This window comes from Meriones unguiculatus, chromosome 1, assembly GCF_030254825.1.
Source record: "Meriones unguiculatus strain TT.TT164.6M chromosome 1, Bangor_MerUng_6.1, whole genome shotgun sequence".
In the NCBI taxonomy this organism is placed as follows: domain Eukaryota; kingdom Metazoa; phylum Chordata; class Mammalia; order Rodentia; family Muridae; genus Meriones; species Meriones unguiculatus.
The window spans coordinates 109,822,513-109,837,550 of NC_083349.1; the positions used below are offsets into that span (position 1 = coordinate 109,822,513).

The 15,038-nt window shown below is 42.3% G+C and overlaps 1 protein-coding gene across 1 annotated transcript in view; it reads left to right on the plus strand.

Annotated features, from left to right (window-relative positions):
* Window positions 1–660: 660 nt before the first annotated feature.
* Asxl2 (ASXL transcriptional regulator 2) overlaps window positions 661–15,038 on the plus strand; it is an 87,243-nt gene continuing 72,865 nt past the window's right edge. The window contains exon 1 of the mRNA XM_060365159.1: window positions 661–791. Within this exon, the coding sequence (XP_060221142.1) occupies window positions 735–791 (57 nt within the window). The 5' untranslated portion in view covers window positions 661–734. The remainder of the gene's footprint in view (window positions 792–15,038) is intronic.

The following is a 15,038-nucleotide window of genomic DNA, read 5'->3' on the forward strand; positions in this document are numbered from 1 at the left end:
CTTAAAGGCATGGTGGTGCATGCCTGTAACGCCTAGTAACAGGGAAACAAAGGATTCGGAGTTTAAGGCCTGCCTTACCTACACAAGCCACCACAAAATAAAACATGAAGTTCATGGGAATGGTAGCTGGCATGCTTACTCGAGCTTCGGGCTCTTTAAGTCCCCGAAGTCGATCCTCGCACACACGCGGCCAGCCGCCGCTCAATCAGTCTTCCCCGGAAGACGCTGAGTCCGTTTCCGCCGGCAGGTCTTCGCGGTAGGTGTGACCACCAGCCGTCCGACCCACACACTGTGGGCCGTCCTCCGCCAGGCGCATGCGCCGGAGGCGACCGGGGACCGGAAGTCCGGGGGCGTTGCGAACGGCCCCAGACAGCCGGCTCTCGCGCTGAGGCTGGGGGCGCGCGCAAGTGCGCGCTCGTCCCCGCGGCCGGCTGCGTACAGTAGTGACGGCCGCGCGGGAGCGGTCACATGACCACAGCGGCTGCCTGTACAGTAAGAACCCAATATGGCAGCGGCGGCAGCAGTGGCAACGGCAGCAGGACTGGCCGCCCTGTAGACCCCCCCGCGCTGCGCGCCTCCGCGGCCGCCTCCTCGCCGAGTTGCTGCTCCGGTCCGACTTCTCCTTTCTCCCCACCTTCCCCGGCACCGCGGGAAAAGCAGTGCAGGGCGCAGCAGGCAAGGGAACGCAGCCGGAGCCGGGGCACGGAAGCCTCCCCGTCAGTTCAAGACCCGACATGAGGGAAAAGGGCCGGAGGAAGAAGGGCAGGACCTGGGCGGAGGCCGCCAAGACGGTGAGGAGGAGGGAGCAGAGGGGAAGGCCGGCGGGAGTTGGTTTTCTCGCCGGCTGCCCGGCGCGGGGAAAGGGAGGTCACTCGGCCCCGCGGCCGGGTTGAGGGGCACGAAAGCGCGCGCGGAGGGCGGCGGTTAGGGTCGCGCCGGCGAGCCCCGAGGAGCGCGAGGCGTCGGCGCGGGGGGTCGGCCGCGCGGCCGCCGCGTCTCGCGGGGGGCTGCGGCCGGACCCCTCGGCGTTGTGCGGCTGCCCGTCGGGCTGCTGTCGCGGTCGCCCCCACGCTGCTCGCCCTCGTCTCGGCGGCAGCGCGTGTGGTGGCTGCCCAGTAACCGGTTCTTCTCCCCTGTGCGCCGCGGAGAGCCCCGATTGGATGCAGGCAGGAGGAGGCTCGGGTGTGCGGCCAGCCCCGGAAAGGAGAGGGGAGCGCTGGAGCTCCGTGGCGTTCTCCCGCCGAGGCAGAAGTGCCGCCAGACTCGGGGGCCCCCCTTGGCTTAGCTGGCTCTGGGAGCCAGCGTGAGGTCACGAGGCTTTTGTGTTTGCCGTCGGAGCTGAAAGTGCAGGAGGTGTTTAGAAACGAAGTAACAGGTGGGACTTGGAGAATTTTTTTTTTTTTCTGTTTCCGTAGAGACCTACTCTGAATAAGGCAGCAATGCATGGTGGGACGTGTAGTTTACCCGGCTTTCAATGTTTTTTTTTTTTTTAAGCCAGAGTGAAGGTGGACCGAGGAAATTATGACAAGTGCCCCCCCCCTCCGTTTTGGTATACGAATTTAGAAGTCATTTAAGAATGAGTAACCTTGTTTTGAAAAGTTTTAAAACGCGTTACTTATGAAGAAACGGAACCTTAAGGAGAAATTGAAGTTCCATTGTTGAATGAGTAACAAAAATAACGTTAAGCATTAGTAGCATTTCAACCTCTGTAATAGTGGACAACATAGTGTTTCCTAATAAGTGGACCCTTATAGGTTTTAAGATTTATTTTCTTCTTAAGGGATGACTGCGTGCATGTGTTCGTATGTATGTATGTATGCATGTATGTATTAGGGGTGGGCTGTGTATGTGGACATGGAGCACACCTAAGGGGTGATAGGAAACTTGTAGGAGTTGGTGTAGGTTCTCAGGATAGAACTCAGATTATCATCAGGCTTGGTAGTCAGCACTTTTACCCACCTGAGTAATCTTTCTGGTCCTGGATTGTTTATTAATTTATTTTCTGGTTTTCTGAGATCAGGTTTCTCTTTGTAGCCTTGACTGTCCTCGAACTCACTGTGTAGACCAGGCTGGCTTTGAACTCAGAGATCCCTCTGCCTCTGCCTCCCAAGCCCTGGGATTAAAGATGCGCACCACCACTACCAGGTTCTGATTTATTTTTTTAAATGAGACTTTAAAAAAAATCAAAAGTAATGTTCATCATGGGGAAATTTAGAAAGTATGTAGAAAATAAAATAACCCCATCAATTCACACTTCTATTGTCTAGTCTTGTTTCTCCAGATCTGAATTATATTGTTTATTCATTCTGTATTTTGTTTTTATAAGTCATGTACATTTGTTTGTTGAACGTTTTCCCCATATCCATTTATTTATTTTGAGGATAGCATCTCACCTAAATGAGTGCCTAAAATTTGCAGCAACCCTCCTGCCTTTGCCCTTTGAGTGCTGGGAAGCACCGCTGTGTCCAGTTGTATGGGATAGAACTGAGGGCAGTGTGAGTTCTAGGCAGATGCTTTACCACTTGAGTCAAACCCACAGTCCACTTAGAGTCTGTCTTTGTGACTAGACTGATAGTTTCCTCTAAAAGACAACTCTAGAAATAATTCTTTTGGTGGTGAGGAGTTTTTCTTCTGCAGAAGTTTACTTTCTACTCAGTACTGCTTTCTGTTAATAAAAGAGAAGGTGTCATTTTAGTTAAGTATACAAACCCCAAAATCAATTATGTGAATTAATTTTAAGTGTCTGTGACGTATTTATTTACATATTTCTTAGGCTTTATATCTTTGAGACCAGGTTTCACTTTATAGTCCAGGCAGGCCTTAGCATTCAAAGTGGTAAGATTATAGGCATCTCAACAGTCTCTATACCTTTGTTTTTGAGATGGACTCTTTGAGCCTGTTGTATAGTCCAGGCTGGCCTTAAACCAGAGAGCTGGGATCATAGGCATATACTACCATGCCCGATTCAGTCTCTGCAGTACCTTGTGAATTAGGATCTTTCTAGGTTGAGTAGTTTAGTGATTAGGAGATTGTGATATATAGGAAGAATAATTTTGCACCTGTTTGGTTTCTTGCAATAATAAATTAGAACATTTGCTCATTTTATGTTCCAGCTATTTATGTGAAAAATAATTAAAAGAAAGTAGGTTGGGGAGATGGCTCAGTGGTTAAGAGCACTTATACACAAAGGCACCTTTACACAGCTATCTCACCAAACCCTTTTTTCCTCATTTAAAAAAAAATTGTTTTCTGCTTCTTTTTGTAGGAAGGTACGTCTATGTGTGTATCTGGATGTGTATTTGGAGCTAGAGGATGACATCGGGTGCTTTTTTCAGTTGCTCTCCATTTTAGTTACCGAGGCAAGGTCTCGGAAACTTGCCAGATGGTCTGCATGTGTAGCTGGCCAGCTCACCCTCGTCTCCACTTTCCAAGCGCTGGTGCTATGAGATGGGGCCTCCATGTACACCTGGGTGTAGCATTTTAAAAGGCTGTGTTATGTGTATGGGTATTCTGTCAGCATGCGTGTCTTTGTACCACCTCGTACCGGAGGTCAGAAGAGGGCACCTGTTCCCCTGGAATTGCAGGTAAACATGCTTGTGAGCTGAGTTGTGGTCTTCTGGAAGAGTGCTAATCTTTGTAACCCCCACACCCTGAATTTTTTCTCTCTTCTGAGAACTGAACTTTGGGCGTTAAAGCTTGTTCTGTAAATGCTTTATCAACACTGAGCCATCTTCCCACTCTTCTGTCCTGTCTTTATATTTCTGTCCTGAAAGCCCACGTACCTCCTTTCTTGTTGAAAGCAAAAGAGAAAATAAAATAGGGGAGGCAGAGGCAGGCATATCTCTGAGGTCAAGACCAGCCTGGTCTACAGAGTGAATTTCAGGATGGCCATGGCTACGCAGAGAAACCTTGGGTGGGGGTATGTATTTCGGATATTTGAGTTAGAAATTTCTAGAGAGCTGTGCTGGGGCAGGGTTCTAAGCCAATGTCTTGTGGGCAGAGTCAGGAATATCTTGATATCAAGACCAGTTTGCTCTAGGAGCCAGGCCCTCTTTCCAAAAAAAAAAAAAATATTAAGAAAATACTGTTTGCTATAAAAGGACCTACTGCTGTTATCTCTTGGATTATGAAAAATTGAGAAAATAATCTCAAATTTGTTTCTCTTGCAGAGGACCCAGGTTCATTTCCTACCACCGAGAGGTGGTTTACACAACCACTATAGTTCCAGGGGATTTGATGTCCTCTGCTGACCTTGGGTACTGGCCACACAGGAGATATACATGCACATATACACTCAGGCAAAACCCTCCTACATATAAAATACAATAAAATAATTTTTAAAAATTCTACTTAAGATAGCTATGATTGACATTTTGCTAAATAAACAAGCAGGTGGAGGTATATTACATAAAGTTCTATAATTTGCTTTCTTTATGAATATCATGGATGTCTTTTCATGTCAATAAATAAATCGGTGTCCCTTCCCCTGTTTTGAGACAGTGTTTCATGGTGGCAGGGAAGACTGTAAGTGCTAGAAGCCAGTGCGCAGGCGCAAAGAAACAAACGGGGACAGGTATATGTGCCCTCTCTGAAGACTTCCTTTTTTGTTGTTTAGTTTTTCTTTTGAGACAGGCTTTCTCTGAGTAGCTCTGGCTGTCCTGAAACTTGCCTTGTAGACCAAGCTGGCCTCCTCAGAGATCCACTTTCCTCTACCTCTTTGGTGCTGGGATTAAAGGCATGTGGGCCACCGAAGACTGCCTAGCACATATTCTTACAACCAGGTCCTACTTAAACATTTCTACTACCTTACAATAAAGCTGTCAGACTGCAGATCCGTCAATGACTTCATCCTTTAAGTCTTAGCTCCATGATCCATTCACTTTCCTGAATCCCCCTGTCTCATTAGGAACAAATCTTTCGACACTTGAACCTTTCAGGGAGATACTTACGTCAGAATATGATGATATCTGTGTTGTTATGTGCTGAAAATATACACCACATAGCCATTGAGCACCAGAAATGGCTAGTGTGATTAAGATATGCAATTTATTTAATCTTAACTACTTGTAAAGAGCGGTATATGGCTAGTGGCTATTATTGGACAATACAGCTCTTCCTCCTCACCCCTAAAGTTTTTCAAGACAGGGTTTCTCTGTGTAACAGAGCCCTGGTTGTCCTGGACTCAGTTTATAGACCAGGCTGGCCTCAAACTCACAAAGGTTAACCTGCCTCTGCCTTCCAATTGCTGGCATTAAAGGCTTGCACCACCACCCCTGGCTCTATTGGACAATATAGAGCTAAAGTAATTTCCCAGGTATATTGACTATTGCTGTTGGGATCAGATGAGGACCTTATGTTTGCTAAGCAAGTGCTACATCCATGTGCATTTATAATGTCCTGTCCCCCCCATCCCATTTTAATTTTTGAGACAGTCTCACTAAGTTGTCCACGCTTGACTTGAACTTACTGTGTAGCCAGGCTGGCCTCCCATCAGTGTACTGAGTAGCTGGGGTTGCAGATGTACACCAACATTCCTGGCTACTTGTATTTGTTGCTAGTAAACTTGGCTATTCAGATCCTATCCTTTGTCTTTTTTTTATTTTTCTACCTTATTTCCTGGTCTTTTAATTTTTAAGTTTTATTTATATGTTTGTGTTTGTCTCTGTGTGTATGCAATGTGAGTGTGCAGGTACCTGCAGAGTCTAGAAGATACCCTGGAGCTGGAATTAGAGCAGTTGTGAGCTGCCTGACATGGGTGCTGGGAACTGAACTTGGGTCCTGGAAGAACAAAACATTCTTAACCACCAATCTTAATCTCTTCAGCCCCCATTTCCTGTTTATTTGGCCTGTCGGTTTGTCTCTTTTTAAGACATTTACCTTCCCAGTGTTGGAATTTCCTTCAAGTCAATTTCTAAGTGTTTTATATATAATGGTAATTAGCCCTTTGTTATGGTACAGATCTGTTTCTCTATTTTGTCTTTTAAATGGGTTCATAGAGATTTTTTTCCTTCCAGTACAAATATTTTTAATTTGTGTTTGGTGTGTGTATGCTGTGACTTGCATATGAAGGTCAGAGGACAACTTTTTCCCCCCCCAGAGGACAACTTTTATGAGTTGGTTCTCTCCTCGTGGGTTCTGTAGCTCAAACTCAGGCTATCAGGCTTATTCGGCAAAGACATTTGTCTGCACTTACCCATCTTTCTGGCCTCTGTCCTGTGCATGTGCTGAAGTGTGCACCTCAATATATATTTATATATATATATTTATTATTAAGATTTACTATTCGTGTGTGTGTGTGTGTGTATTTGTGTGTGTGTCTATTAGTGTATATTGTGTGTGCAGATGTCCACAGAGGCCAGAAGAGGGCATTTGACCCCATGTTTTGTAGTTACAGGTGGTTGTGAACCTGTGACTTTGGGTGCTGGGAACTGAACTTGGTTCCTCTGCAAGTACTCTTAACTGCTGAGCCATCTATCTACCCCCCTGTACATAGATATTTAATGTTAATGTGGATAAAGTTGATCAGTCTTTACCTTTTCTTCTCTGTAAGTTTTGGGGTCTTATGAAATATTTTTTTACATTAAGAGATTATAAATTGTGGTCTGGGATATAGCTCAGACTGAAGAGTGCTTGCCTAACATGAATGACTTGGTTCTGTCCCCAGCATATCAATACATACCAGAACATATAGACTCCTGGCACAAACTGGGTTTTTTGGCATACTCTTGTAATCAAAGGATTTAAGAGGTGGAGATAGGAGAATCAAGGGTTCAAAGTTATTCTCGTCTGGGCTTGAGTCTGGGGAGGAGGTGTGTGTAAGGGCTGGAGGATTAAGTGATTTATTTATTTAGATTTTGAGAAAGGATCTCATGTAGCCTCCACTGCCCTGAAACTTGCTATATGAGGATAACCTTGAACTCTTGACCCCCCCGAGTGCTGGGATTTCAGGTGGGTGCCACAGTGACGGGGTTTATAATAGTGCTGGGATACATGCAGTGCTGAGAATGAAATCCAGGCTTTGTGCATGCCAGGCAAGCAATGTACCAGCTGAACCACATCCCCAAACCTCCATCTGGAGTCTTAACTCATTGATATTTGAATTATTCAATAGCTGGTTTACTGATACTCAATTTCAAATAAATTGTTCCTTGGATGGTGTTAGTGTTTTTCCTTCCCTCTCTTCTTAATTTTGTTTTTGTTTTGAGATAAGTTCTTTGCAACCAGGTTTTATTGTATATTCCAGGTTGGTCTCCAATCCAAGAGTGAGTATGAACCACCAACCTGACTCAAATGAAATATATTAATATGCTATCAAGTTTTCTTTATTGTATGTATTTTGTATCTTTATGTAAAAAGAGACTGGTAAAATAGAGAAAAAGTTTTTACCTTAGTGGGTGTGGGGTTAAAACTAGATAAGAGGAGGCGGGTGTGCCCGGAGTTTGGGGCCAACAACATGTACATAGTAGGTTTTGGCCGGACGGTGAAACCTTGAGACCTTGTCTGTGAGACCTTGTCTCAAAAACCAAACAACAGAAGAAGCAAAATGGCCGTGTTGTGAGCTGTGCATGAAAGAGGACAGGTTGCAAGGAATGACAGGCAGCCTTTAGGAGTTGAGGATTAGCTAAGTGTTAACAGAGACTAGACCGTGACTGTGGAATGAGGACCACAACGCTCAGAAGAGTTTGTACTCTCAAGTGCACTTTGGTTTTCACAGCTTGGTCCAATTTGGTTTTTCAAGACAGGGATTCTTTGTGTAGCCCGGACTGTCCTGGAACTCACTCTGTAGACCAGACTGGCCTCAAACTCAGAGATCCACCTGCCTTTGCCTCCCAAGTGCTGGGATTAAAGGCCCCTTGGTCTGATTTTAAGAGGACCAGTTAATCTGCTCGGAATCCTGACACACAGAAATTGTGAGATAACTGTATATTGTTATATATACAGTGTGAACAGTAAACGTATATGACTTTAACCTGAATTTGATAATAAAATGTATAGTTATGAATAAGAATAAATACGTTGTTGAAGCTGTGTAGTGTTAAATTAATAAAATTTGAGTTTTCAAGGAACAAGGTCAAATAGACCTCAGTGTTTAAAAATGATGGGAAAGAGTTGGAGAGATGGCTCAATGGCTAAGAACATGAAATGCTCTCGTGGAGGATCCAGATTTAATTCCCAGCACATGTAAGTTTAGTTACAGGGGGATCCAACTCCCTGAGACATCTGCATGCACATACACATAACATACACATAATGCATGCACACCTACACGTAAAAATAAAGTAAAAATCTTAAAGATGAGGGGTAAAAGGCTTAAAGGTGAGTAATATATGTAAGATTGTTGCAAACAAGGCACAAGCTGAGAAGAAAGACCAAAAAAAAGCTTTTTTGGTTTATTTTATTTTTTGTTTTTTCAAGACAGGGTTTCTCTGTGTACCCTTGGCTGTCCTAAACTTGTTTTGTAGATCAGGCTGGCCTTGAACTCACAGAGGTTCACCCTCTATGCCTCCTTGAGTGCTGGGATTACAGGCATGCGCCACCATGCCTGGCCAAAAAAAAGTTAGATATTGCTACTTTACCTTTTAGTATTGTGAAATATACTTAAAGAAAAAGGCTGAAAAGGTGGAGGGTTGAAGAAATTGATCTGATACATGTTTTTATTCCAGGAACTGTTAATTTTTATGCAGGAGGTAATAATCTGTTTTAGGTCGGTTGGGTCACGTGTGGGATTTATTATAGAAGTCTAGAAAGTCCAGTGTGACTGGCTGTTTCTTTCTGTGGCCTACACATTGTTTCCACCTTATAGTTTTATCTATGTGTATTACACAACAAGGTCTCAAGTTCTTATGGTCTCCTGAAGCATAAGGAGGCTTAGTGAAGCTCTTTCATGCAATGAAATTGTTCCATTTCTTTATTACTATTATTTGGTTTTATTTGTTTGGTGAGGTGGAGTCATTCAAGATAGCCATTCTGGCCTGGCAATTATGAAGTAGTTCAGGTTGGCCTTGAGTGCTGGGTTTTTAGTTGTATGCCACCATGCTTGGCTTTTATTTATACATAGTAACTATACATATAATGGGTTTCATTACAGTATTTTCATACATGTACATAATGAATTTTTATCATTTAAAAATAATTTATTAAATTTTTTTTTGGTTTGTTTTTATGTGCATTGGTGTTTTGCCTACATGTATGTCTGTGTGAGGGTATTAGATCTTGGAGTTATAGACAGTTGTGAACCTCCATGCAGGTGCTGGTTGAACCCAGGTCCTTTGGAAGAGCAGTCAAAGGATCACTGAGCCACCTCCCCAGTCCCCAATTTTTATCATTTTTATCCTTCATTATCTTGTCTTGTCCCTTTTATTCCTGATGATCACCTTCCTCTTCCCAGCTAGTTCCCCTTTTACTTTCTTTGTTAACAGTTTGGTGGCCCTGTGAATTGAACGCAGGTCCTTTGGAAGAGCAGACAGTGCTCTTAAACACTGAGCCATCTCTCCAGCCCCACACTTTCTTCTTACGTTGTTTCACTGTGTTTGTTGTCCTCCCCATTACTCTAGAGAAAACAGTATATACCTACTTCTTCTTATGAGTATATTTAGAATCACTATTTTACTTATCAGTATATAGTTAGTTGCCTTTACTATGAGTAAATTGTCATTGTCTTACGACACTACAAATTGGAAAGCCCATGAAATTATAATTTTAGCATTTCATCGTGGAAAATAATTTTAAAGTACATAAGAATAGCCTATTATGTTATGCTGCTTACCATATATTTGCTCTTTATTATTTTTAAAATTTATTATTTTATGTGTATGTTTTGCCTTTATGTATGCTTGTGTACACTGTGCATGTCTGGTGTCCTTGGAGGTCAAAGAGGGCATTGAACTCCCTGTAACTGGAGTTACAGGCAGTTGTGAGCTGCTGTGTGGGTGCTGGGCATTGAACCAGAGTCTTCTGGAAGAGCTGCCAGTGCTCTTAACCTCTGAGACATCTTTTCTGCCCCCCCCCTTTATGTTATTTTCATAATTTTTTTGTTTTGTTTTTCGAGAAGGGTTTCTCTTTGTAGCCCTGGCTGTCTTGGACTCACTTTGTAGACCAGGCAGAGATCCGTCTGCTTCCCTGAGTGCTGGGATTACAGGCATACGTCACTGTGTATGCCCCCCCTCTCTATATATACGTACACATTTATATACACATATATATACATATATACACATATAAATAAATATCTACGTATATATCTGCATGTATGTATGCATGTACATTTATTTATTCATCCATTTATTTATTCATTCATTCATTCATTTATTTATTTATGGAGGCAGGCTCTCATGTAGCCCATATTGGCCTGGAATTCGCTATGCAGTCAAGGATGACTTTGAACTTGTGATCGTCCTGCCTCTGCCTTTTAAGTGCTGGAGTGGGTCACTGTGCCTGGCTTGTGCTTTCATTATTTATTGTTCAGATTGTTTCTGATAGTACTTCTTTTCTGTCTTGAAAACTTTCACCCATTCTTTTTGAGCATTGTCTCTTAGCAACAAGACTCTTAATGCCTTTTTGTGGGAGAGATCCTGATAGCTACCTCCAGGTTTGGTGAGTCTGTAAAACACATGGGGCTCAGCTTTTAGTCATACTAATACTGTCATTTATTATGGCAAAAAATTCAGTTAAAAATTGAGTATGGTAGAAGCAAGACATGGTACATGGGTTTATAATCTCAATACTTGGGGGATATGGAAGCAGGATTTCAAGTTTAAGGCACTTTAGGCTACGCGAGACTTTGTTTCAAAAACAAAGCAAAACAAAATAAATCTGTGAAGATTTTTCAGTTGGTCAAGTGCTTACTACTCAGGTAAAAGGACCTGAGTTTGGACCCTCACACAGCCAGCCCAACCTAACTGGTGAACCCCAGGCCCAAGTCAGAGAGTGTCTCAAAAAGGAAGGTGGAGGGCTGCTAAAGGAAATATATTTGAGGTTGACCTCTAACCTCCACCCACAGGCACACAAATATGAATGTGTATGTACACACAAAAAATTAAAATGAAGTGAGCAAATGGGAAAGATGCTAGAGGTGAAATTTCGAAGGTTTCAAGAGTTTTCTGAGTAATATCACACTGTACTTAGTTCCTCCAGGAATGAATTATGATAGGGAGGAAAATGTCAAGAAACAAAAAGTTTTTATTGAGAACAGGTTAGCATTTACCTTGATTCCCAACTTGCGGAAGGAAAGCAGATGTTTATATAAACCACATGGTTTATACAGGAACATTTCTCTTCAAATCCAAGTTCCCATATACCAGTCAATGGCCAGTTCTTGGAGGTAGTACAAAATAAGGATAATAGTTACACATTTGCTCTGTTCTTTTCCTTTTTGCATATTCCGTATAAGAATAACTATTGCTAGGTGGTGGTAGCAGCGCATGACTTTTATCCGAGCACTAGGGAGACAGAGGCAGGCAGATTGAGGCCAGCCTGGTTTGCAGAGTGAGTTCCAGGACAGCCAGGGCTATACAAAGAAATCCTGTCTTGATTCCCCCCGGCCCAAGGAAAAAAATAATAACTTCCTTCCTTCATTTATTATTCATTGGTTTTTCAAGATAGGGTTTCTCTGTGTACTTCTAGCTTTCCTGGAACTTGTTCTGTGGACCACTCTGTAGAGGTCCATCTGCCTCCTAAGTGCTAGGAAAAAAGGCGTGTACCACCACTTCTTGCATGTGTGAGGTCAGAGACATTGTTTCCCCCTGGAGCTAGAGTTATGGGCAATTGTCTGACACGGGTACTGGAAAATGAACTTGGTCCTTCATTTCCACAAGAAGTGCAGGAGCAGTTTGTGCTTCTTGTACTGAGGCATTTACCAGTCCTGGAGAAAAACTTCATCTTTCCTTCATTCTGGAAGGATGTTTTGGATACGGTCTAACCCAAACTGGCTTTTCTTGCCTCAGTCTCTTCAGTGCTGGAATTCTAGACATGTGCTACCATACCTGGTTGGATATTTTTGTTGGGTACAAATTTGAAGGTTGGGGACTGGAGAGATGGCTTGGTGGTTTAGAGCACTGGCTGCTCTTAGAGGACCCAGGTTCAATTCCCAGAACCCACATGGCAGCTCACAACTGTCTTAACTGCAGGCTTAGGAGCTCTGTCACTTTCACATAGACATGTGTGCAGGCAGAACACCAATGCACATAAAATAAAAAATAAAAATAAAAAACTTGAAGGATGGTAGTGTACATAGCGAGCTCTAGGACAACCAGATTACATAGAGAAGACCTTGTCTCAAAACGACAACAACAAAATGCTATTTGTATCTAACCTAGCATTGGAATTTAGCCTTACTCTCTGGGAATGATTTGAATTGCATCTACTTATAATTTTCTTCTTTAAAAGATTTTTTAGATATGTTTACTTTGTGCATATGAGTTCTTTTTCTTATGTAAGTGTGTGCACCATCCTGGTACCTGAGGATGTTGGCATTAAATTTCTAGAGTTAGAAGTAGTAAATCACCATGTGTGTGTTGGGAATTGAATGAAGGAGCTGTGTAATGGAAGTTTTGATTTCTTTGTAAACAGTTATGTAAATATGTTTTTGTTTTAATCCCAACTGTGGGATTTTAGTTGGGCTATCGTTTGTCCGCACCTTTTAATTGTCTTGAGCGGGGCGTGGCTTTTGCCAGCTGGTAATGGCCTTCCATGTGCTTGTGGCATGGAGAGGGGTGTTCTCTAGGACGCTGAGGTTATAAATATAGGAGCTGGGAGAGTATGGCATGTGGCATGTAGCAATTTGGAGATACAGGAGCAGACAGACAGACTCATCGGGGCACATCGTCTTGAAGGAGACTGCTGTCTGTTTTTTGTTAAGGGAGATTGGTATAGCCCTAAAAGAACCCTTTGACCCTAAACAGCCAGGAGAAGTAAGGCGGCCTTGTCTCTCCACTAATCTCTCTCCTACTAGGATTGGGAAGTTGCAAGGGAGGTTGAGGCCTAAACACCCCAAATAGTTTTAAAAACAAGTATTACAGCGCTGCCAGTGCCTTAACTGCTGAGCTACTATGCAGCTGTTGATGTGCTTCTTGGATACATTGCTGTAGTTAAGGCTTTCACCAGTTGTAACTACTGGCAGTGCATGAAATCACAGCTTTTGCCATAGACACTTTGTCAGGCTAATAGTGCAAATTAAAAAAAAATTATTTAGAAGATATGGGAGCTTTGATGTTCAGTTATGATTAAATATTACCATACATAGTTAGAAAAGTTTACACTATAAACATCGAAGTGTTTCTTATGAAATTCTAATTATTTTGTGTTTCTAATTGTGTTTGATTTATTAACACTTCTTCCTTTTATTAGTTTTCTTCTAAATATTAGGGGTGTGTTGCTTGTTTTTGAAATACTCTTTGCCAAATAGTGCAGGCTGGCCTGGAACTCAAGACTCTTCTACCCCAACATGCAATCCTGAGTCCATTCTTTTTTCCAGTGCTTTAGTTTTTCTAGACACTGTATCTCTTTGTGATTCTGGCTGCCCTGGATTCACTTTCTAGACCAGGCTGGACTCTAACTCACAGAGATCTGCCTGCCTCTGCCTCCTGAGTGCTGGGATCAAGTATTTTAATAAGTATTTCTCATTGATTTTTTTCTTAGGCAATTTTGTGTATGATAATATTTTTCAGTTTTCCTCCTGGCTCTTTTTTAGACTATGTTTTTTAATTCGTGCATCTTACTTCACATAGTATCAGCTTTATCACTTTTATGTCGTATTTGCAAATACTGTATTTCATATGTCCTTTGGAAAATAGACTTAAAAAAGGTGGAATTCATCAAAGGGAATATTTGCTAACATAAAGCAGAAAGTTCTAGGTTAAAGTAAAACTTGTACATAATAGGAAACACAGAAAGGACAGTCAAGGAGAAAACCTTTTAATCTTCCCACTCAAGGTAATGTAGCATAACCTTGTTTTGTTTGTGACATCATGCCTATGTAATATAGTCACTGACCTTGAAGAAATAATACTGGCTACTTTGGAGGAATTAGTGCTACTTACGTTTTAGGGGTGAAATCTAGCATAGTTCCCTAGATCCAGGAAGGGTGTGGCTTGTTCAAGATAGGGTTTCTCTGTATAGAACTCACTTTCCTGGATTGTATACCAGGTTGGCCTTGAACACAGATCCTATTGCCTTTGCCTCCTGGGAGCTGGGAGCTGGAAGCTGGGGTTAAAGGCATGGGCCACCACACCTGACTGAAATTTGACTTTCTGAGGGCATAAAAATGTTCTTGTTTTTCTTCCAGTTTCACTAGCCAACTGTTAGTCTGTTTGATAGTTTCTTCTTCACTGCTTTTTCGGTTTCTTGTGTAGCACAGACTCTCTAACTCGTCTCACTTTGCGTGTGTCTTAGGTGATCTCAATGGCCACAGAAGTATTAGTTAACACTATTTAAGGCTTTTGGGCTAATAAATACTTTTTGGTTTTGTTTTTCAAGGTAGAGTTCCTTTGTGTAACAGACCTGGCTGGCTGGAACTCACTTTGTAGACCAGGCTGGCCTTGAACTCAAAGAGATCCCACTCCTCTAAGTGCTGGGATTAAAGTTGTATGTTACTAACATTTAAATGTAAAATGAAATAATGTAGGTTATTCAAAATTCAGACTCTTCATCTTTGCACTTCTGGAATAAGTGTATGATAATTTGATTATGTAATAATAATTTGGTATAATAATTATGATAATTTAAATACTGCTTTTTGCTTTGTTTTGTTTTGTTTGAAGACAGTGTTTTATTGTGTAGCCCTAGCCTACTTGGCTCTTGCTATGTAGACCAGGCTGGCCTGTAACTCACAGAGATCCAGTGCCTGCCTCTGCCTTTTGAGTGAGATCTAAAGCCTACACTGCTACTTCTGGTTAAGGAGTAGATTAGTAAGTACTTTAAGAACCTTGTCTATTGCCCTTGATTCCTTTATACTGTTGATTTTCAACTTTTTTTCTGTTTAATCATATTGTCATAAGAATAGTATGTAAGCCAGGTGGTGGTGGTGGTGGTGGTGGTGGTGG